This window comes from Equus quagga, chromosome 20 (assembly GCF_021613505.1).
Source record: "Equus quagga isolate Etosha38 chromosome 20, UCLA_HA_Equagga_1.0, whole genome shotgun sequence".
In the NCBI taxonomy this organism is placed as follows: domain Eukaryota; kingdom Metazoa; phylum Chordata; class Mammalia; order Perissodactyla; family Equidae; genus Equus; species Equus quagga.
Window position 1 is genome coordinate 31,435,181 of NC_060286.1, and position 16,043 is coordinate 31,451,223.

Sequence of the window (16,043 nt, forward strand, 5' to 3'; positions counted from 1 at the left end):
TTGTGTCCCTGCAAAATTCACGTTAAAGTCCTGGCCCCACTACCTCAGAATGGGACCTTATTTGGAAACAGAGTCACTGGAGATGTAATGAGTGAAGATGAGGTCATACTGGAGTAGGGTGGGCCCCCTATGCAACGTGACTAGTGTCCTTATAAAAAGGGGACATTTGGGCACAGACGGCACACGGGGAGAACACCATGTGACGATGACGTAGGCTGAGACTGAGGTGATGTATCCACAAACCAAGAAAAGCCAAAGATGCCAGAAGACCCCAGAAGCTAGGCAAGAGGCCCCGAACGGATTCTCTTTCACAGCCTCAGAAAGAACCAACCCTGCCGACACCTTCATCTTGGACTTCTAGCCTCCAGAACTGCGAGGAAAGAAATTTCTGTTGTTTAAGTCACTTAGTTGTCACTGTTACGGCAGTCCTAGCAAATGAATACAAGGGCCACTGTCAGTGAGCTCTGCATTGCAGTTAAAAACAATTCACAGATGTGGTATCAAAAGAAGCAGGTACAGAGGAACATCCCAACATACATCCAAAAGGGTACACTGGACAACAGGGGCACGAGTCTTATGTATCACAGCATTTAGCATCGTATCTGGACGTGAACAAGGTTTGGGGCAGTGTTTCCAGAGGCCTCATTTTCCCTGCGGTTTTCAGCCACCTGCGGCTCTGTTCAGAGCGCTACTTGCCCAGCACACCTGCAAGTGCTAGCAATAACCACCCATCTAGTATAATCACCATCTTCAGCATGCTAAGTACCAGCTCCGTGAAAGCCAAGCACTTCCCAGGTGCCCTGCACAGCACCCCATGCAAGGGCTGTCAGGTGACTCCTTGCATCACAGCCGGTAACATCAAGGCGGCATTTTTGGTCTCTATTTAATGACTTGCTTTGTCCCACTTCCATCTTCCCTACGTCATATCAACAAGTGGCCTGATTGCTTAGAATCGAACTGAACACCACATCGTCATAAGCTACATAAATATTGTACCATCATCCAGTCTTTAGAAGCTTTGGTACAATTTTACACACTACAGGATACTGAGGCAAAGTCTAAGCTTTCAGATGAAAGGATTAGTCTCCAGGAAAGAGAAAGTGACTTGTTCTCAGAGTTGAGACATGGAAGAGGCAGGCTAGAATCTGATATGTCATCTCAGTCCACATCCAGTGACCTTTAAGGGGGTGAAATCTAAGCCCCTGCAAGGGTAGATTCAGAAACTTTTTTTCCCCTCAGTCAACCGGGAGAAAAGGAACTGGAGGTGACAGAATGAGATCTGAAGTATTCGTTTGGAAATTATTTTCATTACAAAAGCTCTGGTTCGTCTGCATTTTTACACCTACATTAAAAAATCAAATGAAGTCATTAAGCTTAGGCCAGCTCAGAAAGCCTCTCGCCTGAGTATGCATTCCTCTTGCAACCCCCAGAGCTCTGCTATAATCCTTCAAATTATTAAATAATTACTGCGTTTCCCCTGGGGTCATATTTGGCAACAAAATACTGGTCTAAATGAACCAATGATATAACCCAGTGAATTACACTTATGTTCTCAACTTCCTAGAAGCAAGAGACTATGAAATACTTCCGAGGTACAAACTGCGGGGGAGAGTGAAGGGTTTTCTGTGGGGTTGCAGGGTGAGGGGAGTAGAACGACAAAGGAACATGAGTATCTGGGAAATATTCCAATAATTAGTGTCATCTCCTCCCCGACCATGCTTTCGTGGCAGCCACTCTCCACTCTAATCCCAGCTCCCTTCCATTTCAGGAGTGGCTACAGACACAAGGAGAAAACCAAGCATATGGCTCCGTCCTTCTGGACATTTCTACAATGTTGGCTGGGCAGCTTTGGAAAATCCCATCTTATCTCCTACAGCTATATGACCTCAAGTTGTCATTTCCAATAAAGTATGCTTCCAGTGATTTTTATGAACATAGACAAAAGCTGCTACAACCTTTTTTTTTCTTCTTCAAATCTTTCAAACCAACTGTAGTTGCTATGTAGGGTTATTTGTTTCTAAGGCAACAGCGTATATCTAAGTACTAATGGCCTGTCCTTTTGCCAGGCAACAAACAGCCTTGTGATGCAACTGCACCTGTCTCGGCTACGCGTTACTATGGAGACGCTCCAGTTGCTATGGCTACCATCACGCTAATCGCCTAGCAAAGGCAGACATACAGCAGTCTTCTCAGAGAGCCCAGCTGTTCCTTTCCGTCTCTTGCTGAAGACTGATTGTCTAGGGCCTGTGATGGAATGCTTCTCAACTGAGATGCACAAGAACTTCATTAATGCTGTTTCAGAGGATCACTTGGTGCTCCCTTCTGCAGAGCAAACCCCAGACTAGAGAAAGAATCTGTAAAGAAGTGGATTGTAAAACAACTGAAACCTAGGAATTCACGCCATTCCTCATTGGCATAAACCTGTGGTCCAAGGATAATCTCTCTTAACTGGATGGTTATAAGAGAAACATTTCCATATACCAAAAAAATTTTTTGTAGGATTGAGGGGTACGTTTCAAACCCAAGCACCATGTAAGATAAAAGCAATCTTAAAATTTGGCTTTGCGTTAGGCGGCTATCTTTTATTTTATTTTTTTTTAAAGATTTTTTTATTTTTTTCCTTTTTCTCCCCAAAGCCCCCCGGTGCATAGTTGTATATTCTTCATTGTGGGTCCTTCTAGTTGTGGCATGTGGGATGCTGCCTCAGCATGGTTTGATGAGCAGTGCCATGTCCGCGCCCAGGATTCGAACCAACGAAACACTGGGCCGCCTGCAGCGGAGCAGGCGAACTTAACCACTCGGACACCGGGCCAGCCCCAGCGGCTATTTTTTAGAATCTAACACTAATACACTTTTTTTAAAAGGGACAGCTACATACCCCGCCCTGATGATATCTTTGTAAAAATGGCACCCATGACCTCACTGTCTCAAAACAAATGGGCATGTGAGGAGGAATAAAAGTCTTCATTGTTCTCTGCTGTTCCCTTTGAAGAGGCAAACACCAAGTAACCACAACAAAATGATCACTCAAGCACCGTTTACATGGAGACCGGGAACGACAACAATTGGGTGAGTCCTTCAGTGAACACCTGGAGACACTCTCGGGCAGATCATGGGACGACGGCATCGCTTGACTCATTCCTATACCTTTAACCCAACAAACCATCACACATGGAGATGTTAAAGCTGTCAACTTTTCTTTGTAAATGTTTCTACCCAGGAAGACATTATTTCACCCACCATGAAGTCTTCTGGAAACACATTCCTCCGAAGCAGCAAAAGCGGTAAGGTTTTCAGGACATACAACAATGGGTGTGCCTCCAATAATACCTCATTCCTTTCTTAATTATCCACAGTTATTTTTAAAATCAGATAGCCTGTTAAATTAGTTTCAGTGCCTATCTCAACCAAAATAACGCAACTTCCGTAAACAAAAACAATAATAAGTCTGAATCGCTTACCTTTGATATGCCTGAGGAGAGGCGGGAGGTGTACTGAACACGTGTGGGTGTGGGTGATAAGGTGTCTTTTTCAAAGCCTGAATTAGATTTTGTCTATACTCTGGGTCTATGCACCACAATGACCCTTTCCCAATACTCTGCAAAGAAAATTAAAACATAAAAGTGATTAATATGGAAACATTCAGTATTTTGCAGTAAGTAGATGTATCGTTATTATCATGGTTACTTGTTTTTAAAAACTTCTCACTTATTTGTTAACTGTTAATAGCCTTAAATATTGTATATTATACTCTGACAATAGAACACCATAAAATGCACTTCAGCCTAACTCGTATTAAGTTTGACAGAGAAAATAAACATGTTATTACGAGGTGATGCTGTACAATGATATTGTAATTTTCATATCCCAACGACCAAAAGACTCAGATTGCTTTATTATTGTTCAGTGTCAACTCTGAAAAACATGTATTCTCTTCCAAAAATGAGTTTTAAATTTGTCGGATTTCAAATGTTGAAAGAAAAAGAGCTGAGACACCCTCAAAACTCTGTCTGCGCTTTAAAAATTTGAGAGTTAATGTTTTGAAACCATATTACATTGGTACCACTTTACAAAAACAGAAAAGTAATCCACTTGTTTTTTCCTACTTACTCACAAAAGAATGACATTTAAGCTTCAAACAGAATTCTCTAATTACCTTCCCCAAGAAACAAAAGAACTCAGGCGGCAGTGGTAAACCTAAGCCAGAATCCACTATTTATTTTTTGGATTCCTCAGTTCACAGCACTCTGCTCCAGGCCTAAAGGAGTGGAATCGCTAGAAGCCAAACTTTAAAATGCAAATTTTCTAAGACTGGTTCCAAGGAAAAAGGGAGCCCAGCTCTGAGGCCTACTTTCGGTTGGAGACTTTTGGTCTGCGGACAGCACTTTCTAGAAAAAAAGGGAAGTCCTTCCTCTGAGGCCCCCGGGGAACTGGCAGCAGGCTGGCAGGTAGTCACTGCTGGGACTTCATGCTCTCAAGTGACGGAATGTACCCAAGCTGTTTGATAAGGTCATCTGTAAATATTTACAGATTTGGAGAGAAAAGAAGTCAAATTACACAAACCCGCGCCCACCCCATGCTTCCAGCCAGCAGCTCTCTTATTTTCAGATCTATTGTGCTGCAGGAAGATTTAGAAAGCAAACAAGAAAATTGTTTAACTACTATAGGGGGGAAAGTCCAAGAAAATCCCTTAGAAGAAGAACTAAAAATAAGTTATTCCTAAAATCTTTAAAGCTACTTTAAAAAATTTGTATTTCAGTCATCAGTTCACCAAATAGTTTACTTACAAACTTATTCACAGAACCCATTAAAATTCTTGACTGTCAACAACACCAGCAAACAGTGAAACTGGAATTGACTCTTTCTGGTGCACTGAGGCAGAGAATTGCTCAAAGCCAAGGTCAGGGGCTGCAGCCTCTGATTCCCGCCCCCCTCAATCACCCACCCCCAGGCACAGGCCTGACCCCAAACCCAGGTCCCAGTCAGGCCGACCTGCCTAAGCTAAATGCTTAAGTTCCTAGTTTAATTATCGGGATGTTTAAAGGCACGGAGGAGTTCAACTTTGGAACATCCAACATCCTGACGCGGCCTTTCCTTTCACACATACATTTTCAAGCCTAGAATAGTTCAGAGGGACTGAGGAGACTTCCCAGGTAAGGGAGGCAGGCCACCTAATAATCTGCTCTGGACCCTCTGTTCTTTCCTTTGGAAAAGAGCTATGCAGCACACTTTTTAGAAGAAAGCCAGAGCTAAGGGATGGAGAGGTATGGGGGAGGAGGGGACAGACCAGTAACTACCAAATTTGGCTAACGTAAAACAAACCAAAAAAGCCCACAAAAGCTGGTAAACTCCACAGCAGTGGGGTCCTGGCCTGACTCCATCAAAGGCTCCCTGTGGACAGAGCCCTGTGCGGGGGTGGGGAGGGGTGGGGGGGAACCTGCCTTTCTGATGCACTGGAACACAAGGCCGCAAACCAGCCTCCTGGAGGGCCAGAGCCCATATGTAACCCAAACATTTCTGCAAAGAGATTATCTTAGTTCTGGGAACCTAATGGCCTTTGTTTTGATCAAGGTGGCTTTCAGGGTGGGGCTGTTTAATCTTATAGGGAATAAAATATGACAAAGAAATGAAGGACAACTGACCCTCTAAAAGAAGTAACAATAAGCCAAGAATGCAGTTTCTCCTAATCCTGACCTAAGCATCTTGTTTATTACACTGCCCTACTATTTACAAAGTACATGGAAAAAAACCACAACCACAGGAGTAGGGATGGGGTGGGGAAGAATTTCACAAGGTAACTGATCCAGGAGGGAGAGGCAGGTGGAGTTATACTAAGAACTAAGAATGAGAGTTCTGGAACCAAACAGGTTTCCTGCGTGGCCCTGGGCAAATCACAGTCCCACAAAAAGTCTTGGCTTCCTAGCTGGTAAAATGAAGACCCCATTAGAGCTTGTGAGGCCCAGCGATGGCATGCTGGAAAACACCTAGAACCCTCGCAGTGCCTCCAGGTACTCAATAAATGGTGGGCGATGTCATGAACATCATTCTGACGGAAGAAATCGAGCAAAGCTGGCTGTACAAGTCTTTCATTCAATCAAATCTGATTTTCCCAAAGCCGTCCATCATAAAGGAAGTCCCAACTCCCATCAGTGGCAGTGGGAGGGGCCTCCAGGCTGATGTGGCAAGTGAGGAGTAAAGTGACAGTCTACGCACATGTGCTGTTGGTCCTGGCTTAGCAAATTCACCGTGAAGAGCTTTTCTACTTTCTAAGATGCCCCCTTTATTTCCATCACTCTCCCGCCATGTGCCTTCTAAGCACCCCTTACCCCATGCACTCCCTACGGAACTTCTCCCTTCTCAGGAAACTGTGACTCACGACAACCTAGCTGCTAGGAGTTTTCTTTTGCCCAGGTCTTCGCACAGTGATCGTCAAGCCGAGGTTTAATTCCACACTTGGTCAGCACACATTCCCAATATTCACTCACCGCAGACATCACCCGGGCTTTGGATCACAATGGTTCCCACCTTGATCAGTTCTTCACTTTCCAGCGAGAGGTCAAGAACCGCTGATAGGTTTTCACAGATAAGACACTAATTTCAGTATCTTGTACTTAGAATTTCCAAAAGGAAAAAAATTTTAAAAAGCATCTTCAAGACACACTCATGGGGGTTCTGTGAATCCCTCTCACCCATCCAATGATTTCACAGCAGAGGGTGCTGGGCAGGGCTTGGGAGGAACATGGAAGAGGCTGGCGCTTCATCTGATTTGCATGCATTCTCCCCAGTTTCACGTAGCAGTTCAGAAGAGTAAAAAGAGTGACTTAAAAATTTTTAATGGAAATATGCAGAGAGAAGGCTCAAGTTTCTTGGGCCTGGAAAAACCACATTTAATGCTCCTAAAAAGAGGAGAGAAGGATGCAATTTGATTATAGTTGTGTAATAAATTTGAGAGTTGGAGCTTTTATCTCCATCTCATCTGAAGAATATGGATTTTTTTTGTTTTACCATAATAACTGTGACGGCCATGTACCATTAAATGTTAAGGAATTCAAAATAATAAGGGAAGAAAGATCTTCATTCCTAGACACATTTTCATGTGTGTATATATATATACACACACATACATACACATGTATATACCTATATATACAAACACACACATATATACATTTTTGTGTGTGTGTGTGAGTGAGGAAGATATGCCCTGTGCTAACATCCGTTGCCAATCTTCCTCTTTTTTTGCTTGAGGAAGAGTGTCGCTGAGCTAACATCTGTGCCAATCTTCCTCTACTTTGTTTGTGGGACGCCTCCACAGCATGGCTGATGAGTGGACTAGGTCCACACCTGGGATGTGAACCCGTGAACCCCAGGCCGCTGAAGCAGACCGCGCAGAACTTTAACCACTCGGCCATGGGGTCGGCCCCCACATGTATATTTTTTAAGATGACACATACATCCATATATATATATGTCTGTGTGTAAAGACAAAAATGTGTCTGGGAATGAAGATCTTTCATACACACACACATACACACACAGTTATCTATAAATAGTTTGAGAAAATTAATGTGAATAGTAGAGAGAAAAAAAAGAGTAAAAAGTTATGGACAAGGCCAAGTTTTTTTTTTAAATTAAAAAGCCCTTGGAAAATAAGAGATAATTTCCTGTTAGCAATAAAAAATATCAACACACAAGAGGAAAAAAAGACAAGAGCCTATATTGTAGAAAGAACTGGTTACGGAGAACGGTTAAAAAAAGAGAGAGATAAGAATAACAACTAAATTGACTCTTAAATCTAACTTTTAAAGATAACATTTTTTTCCTGAGTGGTCTAGACCTGAGGCCATCTCCGGCAGCTCACAATCTCTCCCACAGCCCACAGCTCTCTGGACCTGCAGAGCAGTACTTGTCAGTCGGCCTTACAACGGGTCTTCATGTTGGGTCTCTTCCCTAGGTTGTGAGTTCCTGAAAACAAGTACCATATTTTAAACATTATGTTCAGAGGCCAGCCCCATGGCTGAGTGGTTAAGTCGGCGCGCTCCGCTTCGGCGGCCCAGGGTTTCACCGGTTCAGATCCCGGGCGCGGACATGGCACGGCTCATCAAGCCATGCAGAGGCAGCGTCCCACATAGCAGAGCCAGAAGGATCTACAACTAGAATATACAACTATGTACTGGGGGGCTTTGGGGAGAAGAAGAAAAGAAAAAAACAGATTGGCAACAGATGTTAGCTCAGGTGCCAATCTTCGAAAGAAAAAAAAAACGTTACTTTCAAACTGTGGGCTACGATACATTAACGGGTTGTGAAATCAATGTAATGGGTCACAATCAGCATTGTTTTAATGGAACAAAATAGGACCAAACAGAATAGACTAGAATAGAAAATATCTGTAGTAAAGTAATATTTTGTGTATGTGTGGATAAATGCATGTAGGTGCATACTGGATCACAAGGTAACACACACTTCTTACCAGGAACCTGGTCAAAAAAGTATGGCAAACACTGGCCTTGGACAACGGTTTCCCTTTGTTTCCTTTTCACCACTTTTGAGGGATAAAGCCCACTTCCAGCAGTAATGCAAGACTCTCAACACAACCCCAATGCAGGCGAGGGGCTGTGCTTGGGAAGGGGGATAATGAGGCAGGACCTGTATCAAAATGGAACAGGGAGGCGAATGTGAAATGATCCCTCCTCTTGATGTTTCTGAGATGCCATTTCTGAGGGTGTTTCCAGCACCCCCCACCCTCGTCCATTCCCTCCCTCCATATGGTACCCACTACATGCCACGCACCACGAGAGATACATTAGAGAATACAGAACAATGCAAAAGGAGACTGCTCTCTTGCAGCTCGGATTCTAGACGGAGGAGAAGACAGTAAGCAAGTAAAGAAATAAATAAGCAAGATCAGGACAGACTGGAATGCCTACTGTGAGGGAAATAAAGAGAGTGATGAGTTAAAAGAGAGGAATTTGCTGCTGTGTGAAGAATAAATGGGTTGGAAGCAGCAAGAGGACCCGCAGAGTTCTGTTATGAGCTGAGGCCGCAGTCCAGGCCCGAGGTGACCAGGTGGCAGCAGCAGTGGAGATGGAGAAAGGAGGACAGCTTCAGGATGTATTCTGGAGAACCAATTAGATCTGGTGATGGATGAGAAGTGGCAGGTAAAGAAAAGAGAAAAATAATGGCTTGGTTTGAGCAACTAACTAGGTCAAAGATTGGGAGAGGGGGAAAATCTAGTGCTGGTTTGAACGTATAAGCTTTGAGATGTTTATGTATTAAGAACTCCTGATTAAGGGACTTGAAAGAACTCGCTGGACATATAGCCACCTCTCTTCCCTCTGCTGTACCCTCACTGACCTCAACCTTTACAGCAAAAGCTCACGAATGTAGAAGGTAGATCTGAGGTGGTCTGGCTTTAGAGGTTTAACATCAACTGATTCTTTTACAGCAGGGGTTGGTAAACTTTTTCTTAAGGGTCAGAGTAAATATTTTAGTCTTTGCAGGCCACAAGGTCTCTGTTGAAATTACTCAACTCTGCCATTGTGGAACGAAAGCAACCACAGACATAAACGAATAGATGTGACTGTGCCTCCATGATAGTTTATTTCCAAAAACATAGTTCAACGTTCACTGCCCCGCACCCTACAGCTCCTACACTTGAACCCAGGGTTCGGGCTCAAAGCTCCTGTAGTTTTGGGAACCTAAAACCAGGTAAGGGGTCTTCAGGACCTAAGAGTGTTGGCCTGGGTCCTCTGAGATTGGGGAGGGGGTGCTGATGATGCCTCAAAGCAGGAAAAGGGGGACACCTGAGGGGATGGGAGAGGACGAGGAACAGACACAGCCTTGGATGCGGAGGCCCATCAGAAGTAAGAATCCATATTATTTGTTGCGCTGCACCTTCCATCACTGCCTTCTGAGATCACTGTGTACGCGCAGCTCACGCTCCCTCTCTGGATCTCAGTTTCCTCATCTATAAATCAGGTGGTCAGACTAAATCATCCCATAGGCTCGTGACTCCATGCTCTGAGAATGTGGTACTACAGATTAATTGGTACACATGGGCCTTCATTTTTCCCTGTCCTTCTCAGCTTCCCCATACCGCCATTTTCCCATCTGGGCCAGTACCATTCATCAGTAAAGTCAGTGAGAAGCACATTATTGAGCTTTCAAAGGGAAGCCCTTAGTTGGTTGGCATGAACACTGGAGTCAGACAGCCTCCAGCCTTATTTCAGTGACCTTGGGCAAGTTACTTAAATGCTCTGAGCTTTGGTTCCCTTACCTATAAAATGGGAGTGGTTAAATGATACCTGTTTCACAGGATCATTGTCAGGATATAAGATAACATTGTGCTTGCCACATAGTGAAGCTCAAAAAATACTGCTCTCATTATCATGATGGTAAAAATATTAAATAGCCAGCTTTCTTGACATTGAGCCCCAAAACACACAGCTCTGCTCTGATGGTGCAGGTACTTGTCAAATTGTGAAATGATGCAAATTTCATCTACAAAAATAATCGCACACGGCTGTTTGATTTCCATTGCTTGATGATTCTCTTCCTTGGTCCAAAAGAACCATTTTGTATCACACGCTCTAAGATGGAGGTAGAAATGGAAGGATCAAAATAGAACAAAGCAAAGACCTGGCCACTGGAGTGATGCCAGGAGGGATAAGGGACTTTGAGGAAGCCACTCACTTTAGTCACTTCGTGAACTGAGGCCCCCTGGGTGCCAGGACCCTGTGGCAGTCCAGGGCTTCCCAAGATAAGCTTAAGACATGGAACATCTTTCTTTGAGGTGGAAAGGCCCTGCCCTGACGGCGCCCTGGGACAGGGTGGGTGAAGAACGGACTTAGAGAACAAAGCTGAGGTGGGCAGAGTCGGGATGGACAGAAGGAGCCAGCTTTGGATAAGGGAAGGGTTCCCCAGCAAGGAGGGCTGGGCCTCCAGGGCCACTGTCTGTTCTTGCCGGGATCCATGGACTCATGGTGGGAACTGGAACTGATAAGGTCCGCTCACTATGTACCAAAAGACACCTGTAGCCTTATAGACAGGGGGCGCCCAGAGTTGACCCAATGGTTGAGTACCATTCTACTCAACATATGGAAAGTGTCTTGTCCTGTGTTTCTGCTCCAACCACACAGGAGTGTTCTCTCTTCCCATCGCTGCTGGCTCCTCCTCTACTCTGGGCCTAGCTCTTGCTCAGGTTCCTCAGGGCCAAGCTGGCCTAAAGGAGGAAGAGAGGGAGGGAAGGAAGGAGGGATGTGGGCTGGAGGAGGAGGAGGATGGGGGGCTGGGGGAGGGGAGGTATGGGGGGCTTGAAGTGGGGTGGGATGGGGGCTAGGGGAGAGATGGGGGCTTGGGGAGGAGCAGGATGGGGGGCTTGAAGAGGGGTGGGATGTGGGGCTGGGGGAGAGATGGGGGCTCGGGGAGGAGCAGGATGGGGGGCTAGAGAAGAGATGGAGGCTGGGGGAGGAGCAGACAGGTGCTGATTCTCTCAGAGCTACAGGTTCCCCCATTCCCACAAAACTCATCCTCAGGCACCAGACAAGGCCAGAATCCAGACTTCAGTGCGTCACAAACCCATTCAAACTTTCCTGGGGCTAACGAAAGGACGCCCCTTGGGTCTCATTTTAAAGCAGGTCATTTAACAACACCTGTAACCATGACACATCATGACACAAAGGGAGGGTCCATTCTTTACAGCGTAGAACGTCCAGAGGAAGACAAACAGTAACAACTATAAAAGACTGCATAAGCTTGCCAAAGGGCTATAGGACAACAGAGGCGGAAAAGATGAGCCCTGAAGGGGCGGGCAGTGTTAGAACCGTACAGGTGTGCGCACACACACACACACACCTGTGTGCGCACACACACTCTTAGGTCAGCTCCTCCTGTGGACCCATTCAATGCCCACACCCCTGATCAGGGCAGCCCCTCCCACCCCCAGCTGGGCCCACCCAGCTAGAACACGCAGCCTCTGAGACTGTGTTCTCATCACACCTCCTCTGACTTTCCCACCAAACCCCCTGTACAGAGTCTCACTCCCTTAGGTTCATGCTCTCTGGGCCCTTCAACAGGGTGAGAGGCAAATACTGCAAACTGACTCATGCAGTGTGCCCGTGAGAGGGGCCAGAAGCAATGCCAGGGCTTTCCCAGGGAGCATTCCAGAAGGCATCCCCACAGGAGGCTCCAAAGCAAGGGATCGATCAACCTTGTCTACACTGCAACCCTGCTGGGTTCCCAGGAATAAACCACTTGTCCTCTCAGACTCGCAGTTTCTTCCCCTTTATTTTACACTATCTCCCAGTCATGTTGGGCTTAAATAAGGTAATATATAGAATGTTCCTAACCCCATACCCAGCATGCAAAAGGCAATTACTTTAATTCTCCTCTCTGCCAAAGGAAGTCCCAGAAGTTAGATGATACTGGAAAACCACAGAACAGAGAAGAGTTGTTCTAACAAATGACCATGACGTCATACCACAATATAATGCTGAGCAAGCGAGCGATTCCTAAAGGCCCTTTTTGTTCTAAAATCCTGTAATTTATAATCTAAAGACATCGGGGGGATTTTTAAATTTTAAAAGTATTAAGAAAGTGATCTGAGGGACCACCCAAGTATAGAAAGAGGGAAGAAGAGAGAGAGAGAGAACAAAACTGACCACCAAGAATTTTTTTCTAGATACATCACTGTTCACTTCCCATCACAAAATAGACAATTCTTCCAGAAGAAAGATTTGAAAAAAGAAGTCATGTCAGACATTTGGATTTCCCTCTTTGCAGTGTTTTAAATGTCCCACTTTGCTCTCTAATAGTCGTTTGTTTATTTTTTCCAAAAGCAGGAGGGATGGAAAAGTGAAATTACACCCCTGGTCCAGATGAGAATTTCTCTCCCAAGACCCTGGCCCCAGCTGCATTCTTGGGGGGGGGGGGGGCTGCAGGCAGGGAGGGCAGCCCCAATGCCTTGAGGACCACCCCAGCTTGTTGGCATCAGGAGCTGGATACAGAGCCCCCGATAATCACAGCCACTGAATATGTCAAACTCACTCACAACATGTCCTCTGAATATCAGATACGGAAATCGCCTCCACTCCCGCCATCATCTTGCTGTTATTTCACAGATGTGTTCTAAAAGCTATGAAGATGGAAATCATGATTAACGTGTCACCTGCACGATATTCAGATACATGAGCTCTGTGATGATTTTAAGGTCCATGGCTCCTCCAGAAGCACACCTCGACTCTCCCTGAGCACCCTCTCCCTTGCTGAGCGTCTGCGGATACGGGGACAAGGGAATGCAGGTGGGGCACCTGGGGAAGGAACTGTTTTAAGCAGGTGGTAAACGCTTCAATTACAGTGGAGAAACTGGACAGGTTGTGTGTGTGTGTGTGTGTGTGTGTGTGTGTGCGTGTGCACACAGGTATGCATTTTAATCAGTGCAAGAAGAATCAACAATTTCCTTGTATTAACACTAAATAAAACCAAAATAGCCCCAAGATTGGCCTAACACCAAATTGCTCTCTAGGAGAACCCTGGCGTTGTGAAGTTGGTGGGGGAGGGGGGGGGTGGGAATCGGGAATGCAGACTCGTTTATCAACAGAGTTACCAGGGCTTTCACTTTGCAGGAATCGCCCCTCAGTCACTCACTGTTTGATGTGGCCCCGTTTCTTCTCCTTCCCCTCCCCATCAATGTGATTTCCACGGGGCGAAGGCCAAAGAAGGCAGATGTGAAGCATGTCAACTCAAGAAGGCTGGCAGAGCTAGTGAGCACTTGTTTGGGTTGAATTGATTTGTTTTTTTGCACTCTCCAGACTATTGTTTTTCAACTGCCAAAGGGAGTCAAAAGCCAGTGCACTAACAACAATTGATAACAAAACATCCAAAATATATTTACTTACAAATACCACCAAACTCTACAGGAGCACACACACACATACACACGTGCACACACCCTCATACTCCAAATCAGAAGGCCAAAGAACTGGCATCTTCGTTTTGCTTATTTTTATTGTTCTTATGAGGAAGATTAGCCCTGAGCTAACATCTGTTGCCAATTTTCCTCTTTTTTTTTCCCCAAAGCCCCAGTACATGGTTGTATATCCTAGTCATAAGTCCTTCTAGTTCTTCTATGTGGGATGCTGCCACAGCACAGCTTGATGAACAGCACGTAGGTCCGCGCCCAGGATCCGAACTGCAGAACTCCAGGCTGTCGAAGCGGAGCACATGCACTTAACCACTATGCCACCGGGCCGGCCTCAGAACTGGCATCTTTAAAATCACTTTCTATCCAACTAAATCTTGGGATTCTCCCAAATTAGTTTCCCCAATCTGTCCTTTGAGGGCTCTTAGTAAATAAGGGTTAACTATTCTCACCCACCTGAAACCACACAGTATCACCTACGCAGGCTGAGAAAGATAATAGACATAGAGAAGTTTACAAAAATTTCAAACACTCACAAAACACACAAGAAGTACAAGAAGCTGCTCATTTTTATATACTTCTAATACCAGTCATGCTATACCCATTCAGAGAGTGGAACTACGACTCAGATGAATTCAAGGTATTGTGTGGCATCAAACCATACACTCACTCACATACACACACACACAGAGGATAAGTGAATATGTAAATAAATTCTATGTGACCATTTAACTGCTAATAACTTTATTACAGAAACAAAGACATGCACATTTTAAAAGTTTTGACACATGATATGAAACAGGAATGAATAATGATGTGATAAAGTTGTCCAGAGTGTGGATATATTCCTTTTTTCAAATTTTTAAATAACACTTGCTTCTATCACACCCACAATGTTAAAGTTGAAATTGCATAAGAAAACTACAAAGAGGATACATGGCAGAATGAAAGACATATAGTAAATGGCCTTGTTCATGCTTTTTTCTAGTTTAAAAGGCAAACTGAAGGCTAGCCCCAGTGACCTAGTGGTTAAGTGCAGCACACTCTGCTTTGGCGGCCCAGGTTCAGTTCCCAGGGGTGGACCTACGCCACTCATTTGTCAGCAGCTGTGCTGTGGTGGCAGCTCACATCCAAAAGGAAGAAGATTGACAGTGGATGTTAGCTCAGGGCCAATCTTCCTCGGGGGAAAAAAGGGCATATTAAGTCAATAGGCTAGGAGATACAAGGGGAGATAAAATTCACCATTCATTACATTGCCAGAAATAAGAACCCAGTTACTTTAAAAGTTCAAGATCCAGTAAAGATCTATAAACATACTGTACTAAGTGGAGAGGGGAAAACCTGACAGCCAGCTCTAGCTCTGGATTGAACTTGCCCCTTCCCAGTACCTCTATTTTCTTTAAAGTGATTCAAAAGCCATAAATGATAATTAACGCAATAATGTTTTATGGAGGGCAATAAAGGCATGCGTGGGTCTGAAAAACAAGAGACGCCCTTGGTTGGATTACAACTGGCCCACCTAGTGCCACTTTATCTTCTGGTTGTCAGTAGTTACTCATCTATTTTTAAATGTTCCAATGTGATCTTATCTAATTGGTACATATAATTTGATCGCCTTATTTCCATAACTAAAAGTTGCTGAAGGTACCTGCCCAGGTAAAAGTTACAGTTAGAGGGCATGTGTACTGGGCTGGAGCTTAACAGTTATGGCCTTTTAATTAAAAAAAAAATCATAAAGACCCTCTCTCTCAGTATAACACGCACACGGGGTTCTTGGTTGGCTGCTTTGTTTTCTAAGGAGTGGCCATCAGCCATGGGACCAACCAGTTACCCACTCTCCCTGATGGTCCACAATGGGCCTCTGCTGGGAGCTCCTGAGTGGGGAATCCAGCTTTTTGCCACAGCATCTTGCTACAACCAACTCGGCCCACTCTGAGGGAGAAATTGCCTTTGCAGTGCCCCGAAATTATAGCATAAGCATTCTGAAGGCAAAGGAGAGCCTTTCAACAAACGGTGTCTGAGCACAGCCTGGACCCTTGATGCTGGGGCATCTGCCACGAAGATAAACCTAAAACCACCCCCGACCCAAGTGGGAGACGTGGCAATGACCAGACAGCATTGTAAA

The 16,043-nt window shown here is 44.9% G+C and overlaps 1 protein-coding gene across 5 annotated transcripts in view; it reads right to left on the reverse strand.

The window, feature by feature from the left end:
- The window catches only part of FOXN3 (forkhead box N3), a 394,524-nt gene that overhangs the window by 174,248 nt on the left and 204,233 nt on the right, over window positions 1-16,043 (reverse strand). For all 5 annotated transcript variants that reach the window (XM_046647505.1, XM_046647502.1, XM_046647506.1 and 2 more), the window contains one exon: window positions 3,462-3,598. In XM_046647505.1, the coding sequence (XP_046503461.1) occupies window positions 3,462-3,598 (137 nt within the window). The remainder of the gene's footprint in view (window positions 1-3,461; window positions 3,599-16,043) is intronic.